The sequence below is a fragment of the Notothenia coriiceps genome, unplaced genomic scaffold (genome assembly GCF_000735185.1).
Source record: "Notothenia coriiceps isolate Sejong01 unplaced genomic scaffold, NC01 NC01_scaffold00028103, whole genome shotgun sequence".
Classification (NCBI taxonomy): domain Eukaryota; kingdom Metazoa; phylum Chordata; class Actinopteri; order Perciformes; family Nototheniidae; genus Notothenia; species Notothenia coriiceps.
Genome location: NW_011360804.1, coordinates 1 through 22,042, shown reverse-complemented (window position 1 = coordinate 22,042; position 22,042 = coordinate 1). Strand labels below are relative to the sequence as shown.

General features: G+C 39.3%; 1 protein-coding gene across 1 annotated transcript; it reads right to left on the bottom strand.

Annotated features, from left to right (window-relative positions):
* Positions 1 to 394: 394 nt before the first annotated feature.
* Positions 395 to 20,145, bottom strand: LOC104957942 (protein bassoon-like; the record flags this gene model as incomplete). Its single annotated transcript, XM_010785618.1, has 7 exons — positions 395 to 6,374; positions 12,781 to 12,874; positions 13,669 to 13,804; positions 14,859 to 14,914; positions 15,738 to 15,869; positions 16,830 to 16,923; positions 19,814 to 20,145. Coding segments are annotated over 4 exons (599 nt in total), but the record flags the coding sequence as incomplete, so codon positions are not given.
* Between the last annotated feature and the right edge of the window lie 1,897 nt (positions 20,146 to 22,042).

The following is a 22,042-nucleotide window of genomic DNA, read 5'->3' as shown; positions in this document are numbered from 1 at the left end:
TTTATTTTTCTCATACTGCCTGTGCTGCAGCACCTCTTTTCACCCTCTGTCTGAAACCAGAGCCCAGTCTGCTCTGATTGGTTAGCTGGTTGTGATTTGTCAACCAGTGAGAAATGTTCCGCCCCTCGGCCTATCTTGTACAATGTGTAGCCAATAGGAGCGCGAGTGTTACTTAGTGATGTCACTGTTACAGAAGTAAACAAAGGAGACCAATGGATGCATCTCAGGCAGGGAGGGGGAGGAGCTCTGGGATTGTAGCCTTTGCAGACCATTTACATGCACAGAAACATATAACACACTAAAGGAAATGTTAACCCCAAAAAGCAAAAGAGGCCCCCTTTAAAATCAGGGTGCACTTTAAAAAAAATAAAAATAAAGAGGGTACACATCAGGGTTTTCTTTTTATGTATTTGCCTTTTATTTATTTTCCTGATTGAAATTTATTGTAAGGTCATAATTTGTCATTCATCACATTACATGGCATGATGCACCAGGTCTACTACACCCATTTACAGGAGGAATACACGGAAACATACACAAGGTTTTACAATGGGGAACAGGAAGTTAGCTCATTGCACTTACAACAGTGAATGGAACACTTTGTAATCATTTGTAGGCTCTCAACCTTTTTTCTGTAGTTTATTTTCACCCTCTTTTTTTTTCATTCATTTTGTTGGGTTATTTTTTCACCATCTAACCCTCTTCATCTCCACCCCCAAAAAAGAAATCTGTCCACCCTGAAAAATTACATGGAAGCCAGATATTTACCCCCCATTTTTTTAATGTTTTCGATGTCATCTCATTTTACAAACACAACATGTATAGAAACTCTACACAGACCAATATATTTTTTCATTTTTTTTTTTCATTTCCCAATACAACTTGTTTAATGAGTCCGCAAGAGCCAGCCACTAACGTACACAATGCGATTCTTGTCAAATCTAAAACTCTTGTGTTTCATGTAGTGTGTGTGGTTTTTATACACACACAGTTTGGGCAGGGTGGCTTGCATACGCTCCAGCTTGTGTCGCTGTGTGGTGTGCAAAGGCTTCTCTCCTGCCTGTGTGTGTGTGTGTGTGTGTGTGTGTGTGTGTGTGTGTGTGTGTGTGTGTGTGTGTGTGTGTGTGTGTGTGTGTGTGTGTGTGTGTGTGTTGTAGTATGTTAGTGTGTCGCATAGAACACATCCTTCATGGCATTTACATTTAGTTCTCTTCTGGTATTTACACTGGAAAAAGATGGCAGCCCGAGAGGTGAAGGTCAAAGGTCAGGGGGTTAAAAAGGTTGAGGGGTGGGGGGTGTCCAGTTCATGCACTTTACTTTGATGCTTCATTACAGGTGGAACATGAATAACAGCTCTGTGAATGATGGACTGTTTATTTCTGTCTTTATCACACCTCTCACCTATGAAACATTTACTCTTTTATAGATTTATATATATATATTTTGATGTGTTTTTAAATCTTTCTCCATTCCTACACTACATACTGTACAAGCATTGTTTGCTACCTTTTTGGTTGAGAACACACAGTCCGGTTTCCCAAAAGCACTCGAAGCTGCATTTGAATACCGTGGACTGTTTTAACTCTTTGTGGTGCTAAAAGTCATTTCAGCACCACAATCGGTTTGTCCTTATTGCTGAGAGTCTTGATGTTGGATAAGAAAATGAGTAAAGACTTCTTAGATTTACATTTTTAAACATAGATCTGATCCAAATGACCCATGGAATCAGTTTGAACTATATTCCTCAAAGAAGCTATTCCTGACCAGATCTCAATTCAATTCTGGTTCTATCTTCTATTATGGACTACATTTGTGCTTCCAACACATCTGAAAAAGCCGGCTGTGGCCCAGTGATTTTTGCTTTGCTGTGGTCTGATCTTGCGCTCCAGGATATAAACAGACCCCATGCAGAGTATAGACAGAGACCACGACTAGAGGGCAGTAACAGGATGGCTTTCTTCAGTAACCAGTATTGTAGTATAAAGCCCTTGCTGCTATGCATATTGACGTCACCTTCGGTGGCTTTCTTCACACAGGAGCAACAAAAGTGACATTTTGCACACATTTGACACAGACCCCAGCCTTAAGAAGGTCCATTTGTGTCGTAAATTGTCCAATTTATTGCACCTGCATAAACAACGCTATATTTCTCTATATCTCAGTTAGGATGCTGCATTTTGTTAGTGCTTTCCTGAGGCAAAAGTGATTGAAGAACATTTTTATTTAACTTTTTACAAACCTCCAAAAACATACGACATAAAAGAGAGAAGGTTGGTAATAATCGGGATAACTTGAAACTTTCTCTCTCATGATTTGCTCTAGTTTGATACTCCTTTAAAGCTTCCAGGGAGAAGTCACTGATCTTGTTGCAGTGTACGGCAGCTTTGTATCTGAATGATGACCTAGCATTCTAGCGTTTTTCAATAGCCTCTAATCTCATATATTGTTATAAAATAAAATTGTTGTGTCTATATATTTCAATACCTAAACGTCTTAACGACCCAAGCATCATTGAGCACCAGGAAAAGTGCAATATAAATACCATGTATTATTCTTCGACTCTTCTTCATCGCTCCTGTCTTTCATCAGCTTTCTATCCCCTCTCAGTATGATAAAATACATTCTGACATAGATAAATCCTCTCATAAATGTCTCACAAAAAAAATATATACTGGTTTGTTTTACACAGTGACTTAAAAGAAAGTGTAGGAGTTGGGAGATAAACAATGTGTTATACTTCATAAACCACTTCTTCTTAAATCTGTTATCTTTTCAGTAATTTCCGTTCCAGTGTATTTAGCTTATAAATCCTAAGTGTGTTGTGGCAGTTCATCTTCAAACACCAACACTCTCATCAGTTCATTCAATTCAGGAATGCCTTGAAAAGTTCAGTATTTTGTGTCTAATATAATATAGTGTCATCTTATCTATCATGTGTATACATTTGTATTTGTACGGCTTTTGAGTATCTTAAATATTCTTTAAATAGTTATTTCTCTGCAAACAGCGAGTGCACACATGTAGACAATAACATGACATGTTGGGTCCTGCTTAATAAATAAAAATAAGAAAAAGAGGAGCATTTCTTCTTCTTCACCCCTGAGCAGTTACAACCTATATTAGGGAATGTATTGAGATCCTTATTTATATATTTATATTCTATATTTATATAAGTCTTTCCTTTTTGTATTTATAAATCTCTGGACAACTTTTCTGTGTACCCTGCGCCAAAAAAGCAAATTGGCCTTGTTTGCGACGTTCATAAAACCTGGGATTTTTCATATCTTATGGTAAATGCCCATTCAAAATGTATTCTTATTATATTTTTTTCTTTCTTCTTTAATATTGGTGTTTAGAACAGCAAACAGACTCTTTTTTATTGTTAAGCATCCTATGTGGACTTTTTATTATTAACTTTAGGTTTATTATTATTTCAAATTCTCCTTGAAAATGACGTTGACCTATTTGTTGTTTGAATTTTTTGAATTGTATTTGTATTGCAAATAAAGAACTGCTAGACCTCAAATCATCTTAACAGCAACACTCCTTTCTTGCCTATCATTGCCATTTCCCAGCTACCATGAACACATCTTCACAAAGAGACCCCAGTTAGGGAGGAGAGGATTACCACGAGTAAAGAAAAGACCCTTCTTATAATTTCCTAACCTACCGGTGAGATATATTATACACACTTTCACAGAACCTCCTTATTTAGATTTATGAGGAATGCCAAACCAAATGGATATTATTAGAATAACTCAAGTGTGATAAACAATGACTTTTCCCATTGGTGTGTATTTTCACTTTGCTTTTCTTCCTCGTGTTTTGACCAAATATGATTCATTGCATAGAAGGACTGGAGATGAGAGGTCGCCTCTTCTGCCCACCATATTTGTCGTGGTTGAACTCGTGTTTTTTCTTTTCTTTTTTCCACATTGGATGATGGCCTTTAAATACACGCATACAGACCCCCACACACATACATACAAACATTAGGAACAGAACAATATAGAGGTGACCTTGAGGTTTTCTGCGCTGGGCGGCATGCGAAGGTTCCCAGCGAGCGTTCACACAGACAATATACAGCAGAAGTTGGTTGGGTTTTGTTGGTTTTGCTGAAGGCCTCGCAATGTTTGGCCCGACAGTTTTTTGAGTACCGAAACCGAAGATCCCACAATGCACTGCAGGAGCGACAGCAGGGAGAACACTGACCTGAGAAGTTTTTCCATGACAGTCTGAGAGAGAAGTTTTGGGGGGTTTGGTCTTGGACGCCACCATGATAGAAAACGAAAAGTTAAAAAAAGGCGAGTGACTCTGTGACACAACCAAGTGTGTTATATTTGGTTCCTCAGTCACGTGAGTGCTTTTTTTTTTTTTTTCGTTCTTTTGACACCGTGTGCTTTCACGTGTGCAGTGAGTGAAGACACATGCTGATACACACCGATGTGTAAAAGGAGCGTGGCGGTGCTCCTAAAGAACGTCCATGTTGGATTTTCAGAGAAATCACATTGAACCCCCGCAGGTGAAAAAGTCCAGTTCTGCCGCAATGTGTGTCTGGTCTGCGTTTCAGTGCCTCTCTGCTGCCCTGCAGTGCTTCACATCGACTCCAGCTTGCCAACACAAGCAGCGCATCACACTTCCTGTGAGTGAAGACGTGATGTCTCACTGTTGGTCGTTGGAAGAGATCTGGGGGGTATCAAACGTGTGTTTATAGGTGAGCTCCTGCTCTCTTATGAAGAGTACAACAGTAGAACATTGTCAGAGTACGTTGGTGGTGGTACGTTTAAGCGTTACATCAGTGGTGTGTAAGACAGACGGAAGCAACACGTTTCTACTCCACCAACTTTTTAAATGACACACGATTGTGCTCTTCACTTCCTTACCTCTTACTCTATTGCTTTTATAGGTATTGATAATAAATAAGAGTCAGTAAAATTGACAGGATGAATTCAGTACAAAACATAAATTAAATAAATAATATCACTAACGATTATCAAAAACAAAGTTAAAAAATATAAATTAATCTCACTGTGGCCAGTGTTCCAGCAGATTTAACTACATAAACAAGAGGTGTGATGAAAATATGTGTTTACAGGGTTTAATAAAAAAGATGTCGCTTCAAAATAAAATATTTAAGAATGATTAAGGCAATATTGGTTACCTGCAACATAAAAACCAGCAATAAAGAACGTAATTGAAACACAGGATATGATGACCACCAACAGCAACATGAGGAACATCTGAGAGCCAAATGTTGTGGAGCAGTTAGAGGAACCCCATCACCACAAGCACTGCAGGTGAATGTTGTCTTAATGGCTTTGTAATGGCTGAAAAACAACCCGACGACATACAGTTTCACTCCAAAAACCAATCCATATTTTTGTCTTAAAAAAAACTAAAACAAGGCTCCTCTTATTCCCGTGGCCCAATTCCTGTGTGTTGCTCCGGAAATCTCTTAATCGTTAACGTCGTCTAGCTAAGTGTTTCCAAGTGTACTTATAGCCTCAGTTAAGTAATGATGAACAGTGTAAGGTCTTGGATATAAAGTTCCATGCATTCCAAATTCCTTTTTTTTTTTTTATCCACTATACACTTCTTTAAAGACATGGCAAGTTGGATCATTGGGCGGGGATTGGAAATGAAGAAGAATCAGCATTCAAGAAAAACGCAGAGAAGTGAGGAAGAGCGGGAGCAAAAGGTCTAAACAGTTCCAATCTGGAATGTAGATAGAAACAAACCGTGGAAAGAAACGCGAACCGACAAACACGGACTGTGGGTCGGCTACGTCGTTAGCTTTGTCTTTTTCATTCAACGTGACATTTCCTTTAAGTGACAAGAGGTCTGTAGTACCAGAAAAAGCTGCAGCAAGTTTTATTCACATTTTCCCCGCTCTTTTTTTACTTTGAGAAGAGATAGAAAAGAGGAGAGAGGTGGGTTTGTTCCTAGTTTGAGCGCAGGACTGTGAAACCAAGGATCCTAGCATGCCACCATGCCTGTTGTAAAGCAACCGTTTCTTGTAAGCAGGAAGAAGGAGCTCTCGTATAAACAGTGGCGTCGTCAGCGTATTGGCGACCATCTTGTTATTCCATTGCAACTGCAGGTCAGATCCAAACGGAGGACTTAGGTGGTGCATGGCTACCATTGGTTTTACTCGTCTTCCAACAACTGTGTAGATCTCCGCTGGTGTTTAGCTCCCTCTACTGGCATGGAGGAATAGCCGCATAAACACATTTTGACTTTTGGCTGCCAGTTCTTTTCAATGAATGGCGGAGAAACTGCTACAGGTGGTTTGGAGGGCTCCGCGGTAGTTTGATGGAGACTAATTATTTGGCTGGGAAACGCTGGGTAAAGCATGGATGTTGGGTTGGCATGATCTGTAAAGAAACACAAAGGTAATTTAGTCCATTGAACACTAACCCTGCATGTTATTATAATATTCATTGATACAAATTCGATATGTGCATATTCACTTGTCTCTCCACTGAATGTGTGTCCTATAATTAATATTCACCTTATTTACAATATAAGACTACAATATTCTCATATATAAATAGCATAGCAAACATTGTGTAGCACATAACAACAGCTGTCCTTCCAATTTGGAGGGTCAACAATTTATAGAAGCAAACATTGTGTAAGGTCACACAGCAGTTGAATAAAGGAAGAATGTCTGGGTGCACCATGGATGTATAAAGAGAACTGGGACCCCGTTCATTCCTATGAAAGTTGTTCAGTGGCACATGAAGCCTGACTCGAGAGCAAAAGAACCCGTATCTGTGCCCATAGAGCGACCAATGCATTAACAAGATTCAATCAATGGCATATGCAGGGTGGTTTAGTTGAAGCAATGATTCAGTGCTGTGATCTTCATCTACAGAGGTTTCTTGAGTTTTAAAGGGGACATGTCATGGATATCTTCTGTGCACATATGTATGTTTTGGTATCTGGAATACCCACCAACCCACAAACAAATTGTAGACAACTTTGCAATTCTGTTTTTAGGTTCAACAAGCCATTCAGATTCTGCTCCCCTTCCTATGTCACATGTAAGCTCATTAGAATAAACCTTCCTTGTATTTAGCCAACGCTTTTATCCAAAGTGACAAAGTCAACATGTCCGGTTTAAAGCTGCTTCAAAGTCATGTGAGATCCATGCATTTAGTTTGGGACTCTTTAAAGACACACGGTCAGCCTTTCTACTCAAATGAAGGGGATTGCTGTGTAGAGCTGTAACAGTCACATTGGCCACTAGATGGTGGATGAGCCAAAGAAATGCACTGCTGATGTACAGTACACCAAAGATTTAGAATAATAACGGGAATGATGACGGCCTTGTATCTGCATTCACCTGTTAATGTTCGTATTCGAAGCAGCGTTGAGTTCAAGCAGGGTAACATTCATGTGGTGTATTATTTTTTATCAACCATTGCATCCTTGCTACATGAATTCTGGCCTTTCATTTGGTTTATTATGAGAATCAAGATTGTTGCCTTGAGATCTTCCTACTCCTAGCTGCGAAGAGTGATAATGAGTGGAAGCAGAAGCTAAGGTAAAGAGTTCTTCTCGTCAAGAAAATAGTGTGAAAATGCCAGGATTAATCCAAATATTTAACTCATTTGAGCCAACCCCAATTCCTTTTTTTTTTTAAATGAGTATTTCCAGCATGTACAAACTGTAATGAGCAATAGAAACACAGGTCCAGGTCACTTTAAGAACATATCACCAACTGTCTACATAATGGGAAAGGCACATGATATCATACTACCTGAGAGTACAGGGAAGTAAAGTCCTTTTTAAATTAGCTTCACAGCTCTGAGGCCTTTCATTGTGCAGACTAACACTTCTTAGAGATTTCTGCCTTAGTATTTCCTCAAATAGGGAGCTGCACATACTTTTTTTTAAAGTCTTGTTTGGTCAGAGCCCTTCTCCCTGCTTCAGATCTCAGGGCGAACAGAGTGCGAGCAGAGTGCGAGCCCTTCAGGTTATATATAGACCCAGCAGTAATTAGCCCCATGCAGAACACCTGTGTACCCTGCAATTAGCAGCACCTGTGGCCTCCTGTGTCTCCACCATGTAATAAACCCTTTGTCCTGCAAATTACAATGAAATGCAAAAGTTCTTCATTTCGGTTCAGCATTGACAGCCAAGGCAGGAAGTAATCAGAATGAAGTAGTTCATAGCAAAGGTCTTAACAAAACCAGTATAATGTGCTTGGACATTGACACACAAAGACTTATGTTGTTATTTGTGTATGATGAACTGTATGTTTGTAACTAAAATGTGGAAGGATTCTTAAAATAGTATTAGACTAAAAAGGTATTAGACTTTGGGAGTTTAAATTCACATTTACAGGTTGCTTTTGTCCCCTCTATGATCTCATTGTTATTCTAGTATGTTTCCCAATTGAAAAAGGTATGGATCATTCTTGAATCACTGCCTTCTGGTTTTTCTCCCACTGTGCCTGACTCAGATCAACTGCTCCAAACATGCTGTATATTTACATTTGCCCAGCATTAGGTTGAATCTGTTCTAGTGAACAGGCTCCCAAAGGGCTGTAAACAGCAGACAGCAAACTGACTCACTGGAAGAGAAGATGGAGGGAGGGGAAACAACATGATATGACCAGGAGCACACAGTATGGACATTTAAATATGTTTACTTATACTTTTAATCTAGGTATGTTTGTCACGGATTAGGATAAAACGATATTCTAGATCTAGACAGAAGTGTGTTTTTGACAATGTAGTGTTTTTCCCAGTTTGTGTAAAAGAAGTTGACTTATACTGAGCTCTGACTTCAATCCCATCCGACACCTTAAGGCTGAATGAGAGTGAGTCAGGCCAACATTACTGGCCGACCTCACTAATACTCGTGTGTCTGAAAGGGAGCAAATCCCTGCAGCCATGTTTCAAAATCTTGTGCAAAGCCTTCCTCGAGGAGTGGAGACAATCCTTACAATATATTATACGCATGGTTTTAAAAACGAGATCTCATTTGAGTGTGTAATGTATGCTGTCTGGATACTTTTTGCAATAAAGTGTACGATAAAGGTGAAGACCGAGAGAGGAAGACATTTTTCCTCATGAGTGAGGTGGTGAAAGTAGAAAATGGTAAAGGCGGAGGATAGATAAAAAGGAGACATGCAGAGAAAAAAAATGACAATCCTGACAAACAGAGGAGAGCAGGGACAGGCAGCATGGAAGTGAGAGAGCGAGAGCAAAAGGAGAGAGAAGCAGTGATGTTTGACAGTGTGGGAGGAGAGAGACTCACATGAGGCAGTTAGTCAGCAGCGCTTGGCTGCACAGCACACAAAAACACGCACAGTCCAGGCTCAGTACATTATCTTTTATGGCACATATGCAACACTGTGCACACTGTGAAATACAGCAGCTACATCAATGCCTGCTCATTCCCCAGCGGTGCATCAAAAGCTTCAAAACACACTGCGCCAAAGGCAAAAGACTGCACGTCCAATCAAATAAAGAAGCTTGGATTTATTTATTGCTGCTTCTATTTGTACTGCCTCTACACGTATAAAACACATCTGTATCAGAGCCATGTCGTTACATTAGCTGACATTACGACCCACACCGGCCTCTCTACAATCCTTCATAACTTATTTGCAATATGTTTTCTTTGGTTTATGTTTGAAAAACATTCACTGTCAACATATTCGATTTATAAAAAATGAACAATTACTTTTTGGAGATTGCCAAGTTAGTGAACTAACTAATGTTGCCAGCAATGTAAGCTAGCAAACGTGAGTGTTAGGGTAGCTAACCCTGACTCCTACAAAATGACGTTTCACTGCTATTTTAAACCTCTGATTAATGCAAATTGAAATGAAACTAAAGAAAAACCCAACAGAACTACATGGTTATGTTTAGGTAGAAACTCCACTTGGTTATAGTTTTAAGTAAATATTCTGGTTTAGTCTCAAACAAGTACGTGTTTAACGTTGTTTAAATTGCGGACATACATTTAAAAATGTCAACGTGTACTTCCAGTTCCACCCGGGACAGGGATATCAGACTCCTGAGTTAAAGGTCTGTGTTTTTCTGACACACCCTCCCATACAATGTATGAATGAAAACATAATGTCTGGGGTATCTGGGATCGCTGATTTTAGAAGACGTGGAAGAAGGGTGCTGTAGCACTGTTGCATTAAGGAGTTAAAGCTAGATCTTTTTAGCCAATCCTCAGGCATGGCATAACTAGGGTTGCAAAATTCCGGGAATTTTCAAAGATGGAAACTTTCCACAGGAATTAACGGGAATAAACGGGAATTTAAGGGAATAAACTGGGAATTTTCAAAATTGAAGGTTGGCTCTTCATAGGGAACTTAAATATAGTTGGGGAAAGTATATTTTAGCATAATCTTGACTAAAACAAACAGATGTCATTCAAGTACACTTGAATATCCATGCCATAGCACACTGCTTACTGCATGGCTATTGAGACCACACAAAGGTTCGCAACAGGCTCACAAATGTGAGAGTGGAAAAACTGGTTGGCATTCGGGCAAACCTAAGGCTCTCTGAGCCTGACACGGCTGCTGCCCTTCCTTGTCGTCTGAGTGTTTTCAGCTGTGTGTGTTCTATGTAAATGAGCTGTGCGGTTGCCCTCCCGTCATTGGCTGCCATCTCCTTGTCCGCCCCTGAAGATTGCGATTGGAGCACACGCCGGGCCCAACGCACTCCAATCGCAGCGCACAGCCGGCGCACACCTAGCTAGGAGATTACTACAAAGCTTTGGGACAATCATCATTCTGGAGGCTCTGTATGTGGACAGACGCCTCTCGCTACTGGCTCCTTAGTGAATTCTGTTGAACTGTGGTTAAACTTGTGTGATTAGTAGTGTCAGTGGGGTTGGGGGGATGAGTAATATTTAACTCAACATTCCTGTTTTCGTTCTTCAATGAAACAAATAATTGTTCAATAAAATAATTAAAACTTGTTCTGTTCTACTTAAAAAAAATAAAAAAATCTGTTGAAATGTCATGTTTTTTTGTTTAATTTTGCATCGAATATTTATAAAATTCCCCAGCTTAACTTCCCATGGAAACGTTCCAGAAACTTTCTGGAAATTTACCGGAAACTTTCCGCCCCTTTGCCACCCTAGGCATAACTAAGATCCTTTAGGAAGAGTTTACAAAGAAATTGCTTTTAACACACTTTTCACTTTTTGTCTAGTCTATATTTAGGTTTGAGGTCTCAAGGTCCCACCTAAGAACTAATTCTGACTCCAGCGATGTTGTTATCAGAGAAGATAAATATACCTTGAATATTTTAAGATTTTTACAAGCCATCAATGTGCAATGACATCACAACCTGAACAAGTGAAAACCAATCCAAGACATCTCCATTTGTTGGTACAAAGTCCCACATGGACTGGTGATTAAAGACGATGATGCCACTTTAGTTTTATTTCTAGCAGGGGTTTACTTTGATTCTTCAAGATGAGCTACAAGCCTGATTGTGATCTTCTTTGTTTGATGTTTCATTGTTCCTGCACTCTAATATGATGAAACAAATGGCAGTTCATTAATCATTGCCATGCTCTTGGAATGCAAATGACTTTTGCTGATGTATTTCTGGCTGAGCTGACTGCAGGCTTTTGAACTCACTCAACCCAGAGGCCAGTGTTTTCGGCAGAAGGCCACAATACAACAGCTGCAAAAACACATAATCTGCCACAACACTGGCTTCGGGCTGAGCTGGAGGAACAAGCACAGAAAGCTTGTCTCCACATGACAACAATTGAGATATGAAGAATTGAAGATGTACAAATATCCTGGAGACAAAGGAATACGTAAACCAAAATTGTGTATTTTCTGCTCAGTAGATTAATATTGCTCTGGATTCGTTTTTCTTAAGTCCCCTCTGGAGTTATTTTGTTGGCACACAAACATTATATTTGCAATCAGTGTTAGTCAAAATTGATTGTATTGATATGCTACTGTAAGACATTTTTTTTTGTTTCACTAATTACCAACCGTTGGAACTGTGGAGACACCATCGTAAGTCAAAATGGCAGCAGCATTGGTTGAGTTTTTCTGTAACCGTCCACGTCTGTTCACATTTTCTTTTCCATTAACTTGATTTTAAACAATGCCAGAACCCATACTGAGTTACTGTTAGTGTTTCCTTCCTGTCTGTCTTCTGTTGATTCCTCTGACGTCCAGCGCTCTGTGTTTTAACCTGTTTCCTTCTCTTGCCCTGTTATTCTTTATTTCACTGGGTACAGCTCAGCCATCATGAAGTTTCCTGCTCTCAAATATGAAAAAAAGTATTCCAAGGTAAACCAATGTTTGTTGTCCGCAGCTAACGTTACATTTACCAGACTCCATTCTCCTAATTGATATGTCTATACATAGTCCTTTGATCCTCCTTTGCAACAGTCTGTTATCGAGTATTAACTTCTGAAATGTCCAAATTGACCAATCAGAATCGAGTATTCAAACAAGCCTTGTAATAACAGCAAATACAACATTTGCAAAGCTGATTTTGTATGTATATTGAATGCAACATTGTTCATCTATGTTGACTAGCTTGCCGTTTTCTTCTTCTTTTCCTTTGTTGGCGCACTGAAGCAGATACTATTATTTGACTATTATTGGTAAGGCGTAACAGCACTAGAAGGACTGTGCGCTGGGTCTAAAGGTCAAATGAACGTTCCTGACTTTGGTCCCCTTTGAATTTGACTTACTGGGAAAGTTTTATAGTTTAGTTTTAAAAAGATCTCTAAGGGATCAGTTAGGAAAAGTTGAAAGTAACTTACTGTCTGAACTGCCAGAGAGAGTGGCGTGTTCTCTCTGGCAGTGTGTGCTCAGGCCTGAGACATGAAGCATCCAGAGGATTCCAGTCCTTGTTGGCTGCAAGAGGAAGCAGCAGCGTTTCAGACCAGGAGATTTACCGGTACTTGATGGAAACATCCATCTTCTGATACAATCTGTACATCATTTATATATATATATATATAAGAAACTCTCAACGTGGTTCCCAATGTGCCCACAGGATATGTTGTCAAGTTCTATAGATACAGTATATGTTTAATTATATTATCGTATTTTTTGCTATTTTTCAAACATGTGAGAAAGTTAAATGTCCAAACTTTAACATTACCCATCATGAACATCATGAAACTTGCCACATTTGCCCCATTTCTTACACATTGTAATACTTGTGTTAGGGCTGGGGTTAGGGTGGCAATAAAGAAAATGATTTCCTTCACATTTTTATAAAAGTCACCATAATGCACCATTAGTTTTGGACTCTTTAAGTCCAAAAGGCTGTGCTCATTTCATATAGGGGTTACGGTAATTACCAGTTTCTGATTTGTTTATAGTCTAAAAGCTCTGATACATATCTCTTGAAGCATAATGATACATAAAACTGACAAGCAACCAAACACAGATGCATCATGTAAGCTAAGAACACATCTCAAGGTAATGAAACCCACATTTAATTGCTATATTTACCTTTTTAACCTTTAACCAACTCTCATATGACATCGATATGCTTATGAATGAGGCTTGGGTTTCACTGCAGCAGCTGAATTGAGCAATCAGCTTCCAGGATTGATGAATAGATACTTAGTGAAACTGTGGTAGCAGACACATTTGCATAAATCAGTGTTTTCAGGTTAAATGACAATTACGGTACTCACCAGTAAGCTCGGCTCTCCTCTCTGTTCCCTTCTCTCTTCATCATCTTTCTCTTTTTTAGTAAATTAAAAGCAGGGAAAATTCCACAGGTTTGTCTGGTACAGGGCCTCGTAGCTGTCATTTCACATTTACATAGTCCTGCAAAAACATGGAGACATTTGAGCATGTAAAGAAGCCTCCAGTCATATTAAGAATGGTCTTTGAAAATGTCAAAATCAGCTAAAGTCAAGCTGCAAATGCTTCACATCCCTCGACGTGGTCCATTCAAATTGCATGATACAAGATGGAGCCCGATAATAAAATATTCAACATATGCGGCCATGCAAGGACTTTTGCAAGCTGTCTTATGTATTTTTTATTGTTCTGCTATTTTAAAACATCAAAGCTTGGTTTCACGGTTTCATGATTTCATGATTTTGGAAAGTCCAGTCTCAAGTATATAAAATCTCAAAACAGTCATTTCACAATAAACACATATCAGCTGGAATTATCTGCTGTAAACAAACAACTCATTTGAAACAGACAGTGAGTCATAGAAGGAATAAATTGTCATTGTCAAAATATATAGAAAAATAAGAATAGACTGAGAATAGAGCACACAGACACTTAGACATAGACACGCTGCTTTAGGAACACACAGTCTGTTCTGAGTAAACCACTTTGAAGCCGCCCACTCGCTACTGCCTACAAGAGTCAAAACAACCCGGTGTAGCTATCTGTCATTATCCCACCAGCAACTTACAGATGTATTTGTGTACCTTATGTTGAGATGTTTTTGTTCACTGAAGAGAAATATAAATGTTTCCAGCTTGTTGTACGTGAATCATTGATCAGATCTACTGCTGCTGTCCGATCATTATCTTCAGAGAAGCAGACAAGTGGTCTTTGCTTTCTCACATGTACAGTCATGAGGTTATACTTTATTTAACATTATTATGACTTATATTCAAAAGAGTTCAACATAAATGATCTGCGAGGAGTTCATCCTTTTAAACTACTCGAGGGAAGCTGTTTTAAACGTAAGAACCTCAGCTACAACCTTTCCCATAAAACAGCAGCCCCTGTACACCATTAATCAACTTCCTGTTCCAGAGTGTGTTCAGTTCTGCTTCTCTAATGAACAATCCGGCTTCTGCAGGTCTAACTTTGCACATACATACTGTAAGACAAATAAACCAAAGAAAAGACATACCTTAATATAAGCACCTCAGAAGAAAGAGGTGAGTTTCTTGCCCAAACCGCTTATAGCTAAAAGAAAGCGTACAAGAAAAGATGTTAGCTGATGGGTGAGAACTGAAGGACTCAATCAGATAAAGGGTTTGCATTACTAATGATGTTTATTCTTAATGTGCAAGTACTGTAGATTAAAGGCATGAAAATATTTGAGTTTGGTTGATGCGCAACTTGAAAGCTCTTTTATCAGTTACTACTATCACAGTTCAATTGTGATGTCATGAGGTGGTTTTGCCTTTTTATAGCGTTTTGTGTTTATTTGATTTGCTTATCTGTAGTTATTGTTTGTCTCTGTATCTGTTTTGATTATTTTTGTTGTAGTCTGTCTGTAGTTGTTTTGTGTCTCTTTCAAGTCCTATTTTTAACTCTTCAGTTAGATGTTGTGTCGTTGTAGTCACGTGTTGTCTTTCTGTAGCTGTCTTGTCTCTCTTGGTAGCCATTTAGCATCTCTTCGTTGTCCTTTTGTCCATCTCTGTAGTTATTTTGCATCTCCTTGTAGTTATTTTATCCCTTTCTGTAGTTATTGTACGTCTCTTTGTAGTTCTGTGCCTCTCTGCAGTTATTTTGCATTTTTTTGTTGTTGTTTGAATGACTTTCTAATAAGTAAATACTAGTCACCTGTGCCTGTGTCAGTAATCCATCCAATTAATATTATTTAGGGCACGTTAGGAAGTAAAGTATCTAGTTTGACAAGTGCCTTCCTCCAAACATTTTTAGGCTATTAACAAGGTGATGATCAGCAGTTGATACCTTATTAACATGACTGATGTCTTAAATTATATCAGGGCCAAATCAGTTATTTAAAATGTGCTGTTTTTGGGTGATTTGTATGTCGTACCATCCCCCAGTTTGCCGGCCTGCTCAGCGGCGTTTCCAGGGAGGATCTTGGACAACATGCCGTCTCCCTCCATACCAGGCACTCCTGCTGCTGCACTGCCAATGCCTCCTGGCCTAGGAGCTGCCTTGGAGCCTGGACAGGAAGAAAACAGAAAGAGGAAGGGAGGACGACGGGAAAGTGGAAGGAGAAATTAGAAATGGAAGGGAAAGGAGAAGAGAGACGTTTCCAGAGGACAAGAGATGTTAGTTTTCTTTTTCTACGATGAAATCTGTGGTGTTAAATGCTCTGTGTCTTGTCATTGCACTTTCCAAAGATCCCTTCAAACAGAGTGGGCAGTAATATGATGTCTTAACCTTCACTAGTTGCTCCTGTGAGTCCACTGATACAGACTCTTGACTTGATGTGTCGCATGTAACTAACAGACTACTTAACAACACATCTAGACAGAAGGACAGACTGACTGACCACACAGTGATATCAAAGCGTTGATATTTGTCTTTGGTTCAAATGTTTTTTATAGAAGACTTTATGTGCTTTAGTGTGACATTTATCCAAATAAGTTTGTTTTTGGGTGAACCCTTGCTTTAAGGATAGGGAAGTTTATTTTCAATATTTAATAATCAGAAAATGAAAACAGTCAGTCAAATAAATAACTAATAGTTTTCTTTTATGTAGCATTATATTTATTATTATTATATATGTGTATTTGCTGTAAAGATATTAAAACAATTGTCGGAATTGTTGCCTATTATCTGTTAATCATGTATGTTTGAGGGACATCAGATCCACGCATTTGATAAAAAACTGTTATCCAGAAATGTTCTAATAGATTTCACGACCTACTCAACTAATTGACTGAATTACATAATACCAAATTAATTAACTGACGAACTCTGACTAAACACAATGAGTGTGATCCGCTGCCATGAAGTGAAACCCCTCCTGTGTGATTTCCACTGTGGGATTATGTGCAGATAAATCTCAGATTAGATGAGACAGCACACAGCGGCTACATAATACAGACACAGTGGGCAGCAGCTGGCAAAGCGTGTGAGTGGTGGGAGTCTCTGTGTGTGGTGATCATAACTGTACCTATGCCTGTGAGGGGGGGCAGGGCAGCTTTTGCGGCAATGACGGGCGCTGCCTTCGCTCCAATCACTGTTACTGGAGGCGTGTCGATCTTGGCCTGGGGAGAGAGATGGAGATACCAAAATATTAAAACAGCAGGAGTGGTGCTGGGGGGGAAGCACTAAACTTAATTTAGCTACAAAAGGATCTCAGTGCTGTACTTCTTGCACAGTGAAACTGTTGGTAATTGAAAACAGTGGGTAGGAAACAGTTGTTCACATAATTTTCACACAAATAGAGAGAAGGTTGAGGGAGGGGTGACAGAGAAAACTGCTGCCCTATTGTTTGGTGTTGTGACATCTCACTGAATGACATGAATGATGAGTTTTAACACCGATAACACGGCCAACTGTCAACTGTTATCAGGCCCATTCAGAATATAATGATTGAAGAAAAGATCATCCCATTTGCTTTGTTTCATGGTCAGGGGAATTCATATTTTTAATATGGAATAGCTTTTGGGAAATCTATTCATCATTGTAATTCAATCTAGGTGATATTTAAAATATACAAATATTAAATATCACTATATGTACTCAAAGGGGGCCCTATTGCACAATCCCAGGATGATATTTTTATTTTGTTCCTCTACTGTGACATGTTTACACACTTTCATGTACAAAAAGGTCTTTATTTTTCTCAACATTTTTCTGCCTGTGCTGCAGCACCTCTTTTCACCCTCTGTCTGAAACCAGAGTTCAGTCTGCTCTGATTGGTTAGCATAGCGATGACACTATGTTACAGAAGTAAATGAAGGAGTCTAATCGGGGGGTTTCAGCAGGGGGAATTTGGGGATTTTTTTGAAATTCATATATATATCTATAGATATATACATATATACATATATTCACATGATAGTAATGTTAGCACCCTTTTCAGTCTAGAATCATCTGATGGATTTCCTGTCTATCAGAGTCGTAGTATACTAGTATTTCTATCCCTGACTTAGGATCATTTTGCAGGGGTATTGTTATACTGTTTTCAAGGATCAAGAATATCTTTATTATCTCAGAGGGGCAGTTTGCTGTACAGCAAGCAGTTAGCACACCACCATCAGACAAACAATACACACCATATAAAGATCACTTTGAGATATGTATAAGGCCAATGGCAACAGGGACAAACTAGTTCCTGAGTGTATTGGTTTTGCATCTTGGCGGATTGTATCTGAAGCCAAACACAGGCAACTTGAACTCAGTGGCCTAGACAGATCACGTTTTGTTCAGCCGGATAATATCCACATGTGTACCCTACTTTTATAATTTTATGATCATAAATCTATCAATTAGATTTATGATTCGAAAATTATAAAAGTAGGGTAGACATGTGGATATTATCCGGCTGAACAAAACGTGAACTGTCTCTTCAATTTGTGTCAACCACAGACCTTATTGCGAGCTATTTTCCAAAATCCTATGGAGAAATTGCATTGTTTTTTGTCGAAGGAACCGGAAGTGGTAAAATGCTAACTTACTTCTGGGTTTTAGGACGCGTCACTGTGGCACTCGGAAAGCTAGTAGGCTTGTCCTGAGTTATGTTTATTTTAATTACTATTCCAAAGATCAATAGTGAACCTTTAGGCATAAGTGCTTGTACTATTTATTATTTATTGAGCACATGTTCCTGCGTCATTGCTCCACCACTTGTTTTCATCTGAGTGGACTGTTTTGGACATTTTGATATCTGCTGAATCACTGTTGTGTTGCTGTGGTTCTTTCCATCTCTTCTCTCGACATGTAGAAAGACTAAATTACAGAGTCTACTGCTGCAACCCCAGGGAATTGCTTCAAGAAAGACGCAGAGCAGAGCTTGCCTGATATCTATCACTTGCTACAATCTGAACACAGGAAATATAGCCCTGTTTTGATCTCGACCATTTTTATGATCTTAATTTGTGTCCGATGTTTTCCGTTAATCTCTTTGTGTCACTTATTCCCATCCATAAATACACTTGACTTAAAAGACACTGGACTGATGCCACACATTTCTGTATTTGTTCCAGTTTAGCTGCAGAAAGCAGAGGTGGTGCATTATGATTCACTGTGCAGCATTTTCTTATTTACAGCCACTTAATCAATGATTTTAATTACACAATGGACGTAACATCTGGGTGTAAGTGTATGAGTTTCCAGACTGAATAATAAACAAATGACGCATGCCATTTACTGTTTATGGCTTCCTGTCAGAGCTTTTCCACAGCAGCATTCAGAATAATTTCCTAAACAAATTCCTGCATCATTTGATATCAGACCATTTGAATTATTTCAATTTGCTTTCTGATAGCACAACAATGCAGCAATATGAAAATCATGGACGCCTTTCAGCAGTGAAAACCCGTTGTGAATAATTTTAGGAAATGGTGACAGTGGCTTTGTAAACCTCATTCGCAAAAAATGCACATTTGCTCCAGATGGAATAAATTCGGAAGAGAAATATTAAACAATGTAAATCTTTGTGTTACATGTCAGAATGAGGTTTTCAGACTGAAATAGAAAAGAGATTTGCATGGGTTTATGATTATAGAGTAAATGGAAGGTGCAATACATTTTAGCAGGGAGACAATTTTGGGTGCTAATTTCTTGAGCGTCTAGCAGACAGTGAATCAGCTACATTCAGTTATCAGCTGCCTGGGTGTTCATCGTAGTGTTAGATAAAGCCTGCCAACAGAGACACAGCAGAATTGAAATAAACAATCTGAACTCTGCGGAGATAGAGCAGCTCTCATCTCTTGGAGCGTGTAGGGACACAGGTGAGGGCGAAAACAGCGGAAACTAGCTAGCATCAGGGTGTTAAAATCTTAAGAGCAGGATGGATAGAGGTGTAAACTAATAATATTGACTGAAGCTATAGTGTTATTATTAGTGTTCCCTTTATATCAATATGGTACAATAAAACATGGAAATAAAAGCTGCAAGTCTTTTTTACATTTTTGAACTCTCTGTACTCACCATGTTTGCCGGCGTGGTTCCTGCGGGTCCGGTCTGCCTGGCCTGCCCCATGGGTCCACCAGCTGGTCCCATCTGTCCCGGCTTGGCCTGGCCCGGCCCCATGCCCATGCCCATGCCTTGTCCCTGGGCTGGGGGCTGCTGCTGAGGGCCCATGGTCGATGCAGCGCTGGGCTGCCCTGGCCTTGTCGCTGATGTCTGGGCTTGTTGTTGGAGCTGGGTCCTTTGTCCTGGAGCTCCGTCTGTCTGCAAACCTGGACCACCCTGGCGCCCTGATCCCGTAGGGCCCCCAGAGGAGCCCTGACCCCGAGAGCTGCTGCCAGACCTGGAGGAGCCTGGACAGAGGAAGGGACAGTGGATTATTTTTCTTCTTTTACAGCCGATACTATAAATCGATACAAAATATCAGCAGTAGAGTCTGAACCCTGCAGGCCTTAACAATATGTCACAATCCATGATGGCCTGATGGAATGATGGACTGCTCAAAGTAAACATGTGCCCTAAAAGGTTCTAATTTGACCAGTTCCTAGATAGAAAAACATTGACTGATATGCTCCAATCAGTGAGGTGGAACTTGGTAAAACAGCATTTAACCTACAGAAAGATTTATTGTTATTATCATGGCGTTTCAGGGTTTATTATTATTATTATTATCATTATCAATTGACAGGTGAGATGAAAGAGGGAATGACGTGCAACAATAGTTGTGAGCAAAGATCAAACCAGCAATTTAATGAATACATTGCTTAGAACAGAGCCAGAGTGCTGCCCTGGGAGAAAACATTTCCTTTGAAAAGTTACGCTTCATATAGTTAATTAAAAACTGTTGATCCCTTAGGGGACAGTTGGTTGTAAAAAAGCATCAAACTCATTCCTAGCAACATCGGGTATTAAATATGTCTGCCTCAAGCATCACAGCGTATTATTGCCACAATAATTATTTGAGGGCATGCTTTAGTTCAGGAAACTTAGTTTACAGTAGGTCTGTAGGATGCATTAATTCAATGTGGTTATTGGTCTTATTTTGGAGGGTGTCTTGGCAATGCATGCAGCAGTTATTAAGATAGCTCACTAATCTATAAAACAGATCGTGAATGAAAAAACGTCTTTATCTCTCTCTCCCTGCAGTGCCCCATTCCTCCAGAAAGAAAAATATTTCTGATGAAATCTTAGACCCTGTTCCATCTAAGCTGTTCAAGGAAATTGCACCCCTAATTAATACACCTGTATTAAATATGATTAATATATCTTTACTGTCAGGCTATGTTCCACAGTCATTTAAAGTAGCTGTAATTAAACCTATTATAAAAAAAAAAAAAAAACTTGATCCTGAGGTTATGGCCAATACAATTACAGGCCAATATCAAACATTCCCTTCCTCTCAAAAATCCTCGGGAAAGCAGTGGCCTCACAATTGTGTGCATTTTTAAATACAAATTGTTTATTTGAGAAATTCCAGTCAGGTTTTAGAAAACATCATAGCACAGAGACAGCACTGGTTAAAGTCACAAATGACCTGCTTTGTGCATCTGATAATGGACTTGCCTCTATCCTGGTTCTGTTAGATCTGAGTGCTGCCTTTGACACTATTGACCATAACATACTACTCCAAAGATTAGAGTTGTTGATAGGTATAAGGGGAACTGCACTAAGCTGGTTCAGGTCTTATCTATCAAAACGGTCTCAGTTTGTATCCGTCAACGATGAATCCTCATTACAAACTACAGTCAGTCATGGAGTACCGCAAGGGCCTGTACTTGGACCCATCCTGTTCATCATATATATGCCACCATTGGGCAATATCATAAGGAATAACTCCATCAATTTTTATTGTTATGCAGATGATACACAATTGTATCTATCAATTAAACCAGATGTACAATTTCCATTAGTTAAACTGCAAGAATGCCTCACAGACATAAAGACATGGATGACCAGCAACTTTCTATTATTAAACTCTGACAAAACATAAGTCATTATACTAGGCCCCCAGCACCTTCGGAACGAACTCTCCAACAACATAATTTCCTTTGAATTGTATTACCATGACCTCCAGCACGACGGTAAAAAATCTTGGTGTTATTTTTGACGAGGATTTGTCTTTTAAATCCCATATAAAGCAAATTTCAAGGATTGCCTACTTCCAGCTACGGAATATTGCAAAAATCAGGCACATCCTAAATCACAACAATGCAGAAACACTAATCCATGCTTTTATCACCTCCAGGCTAG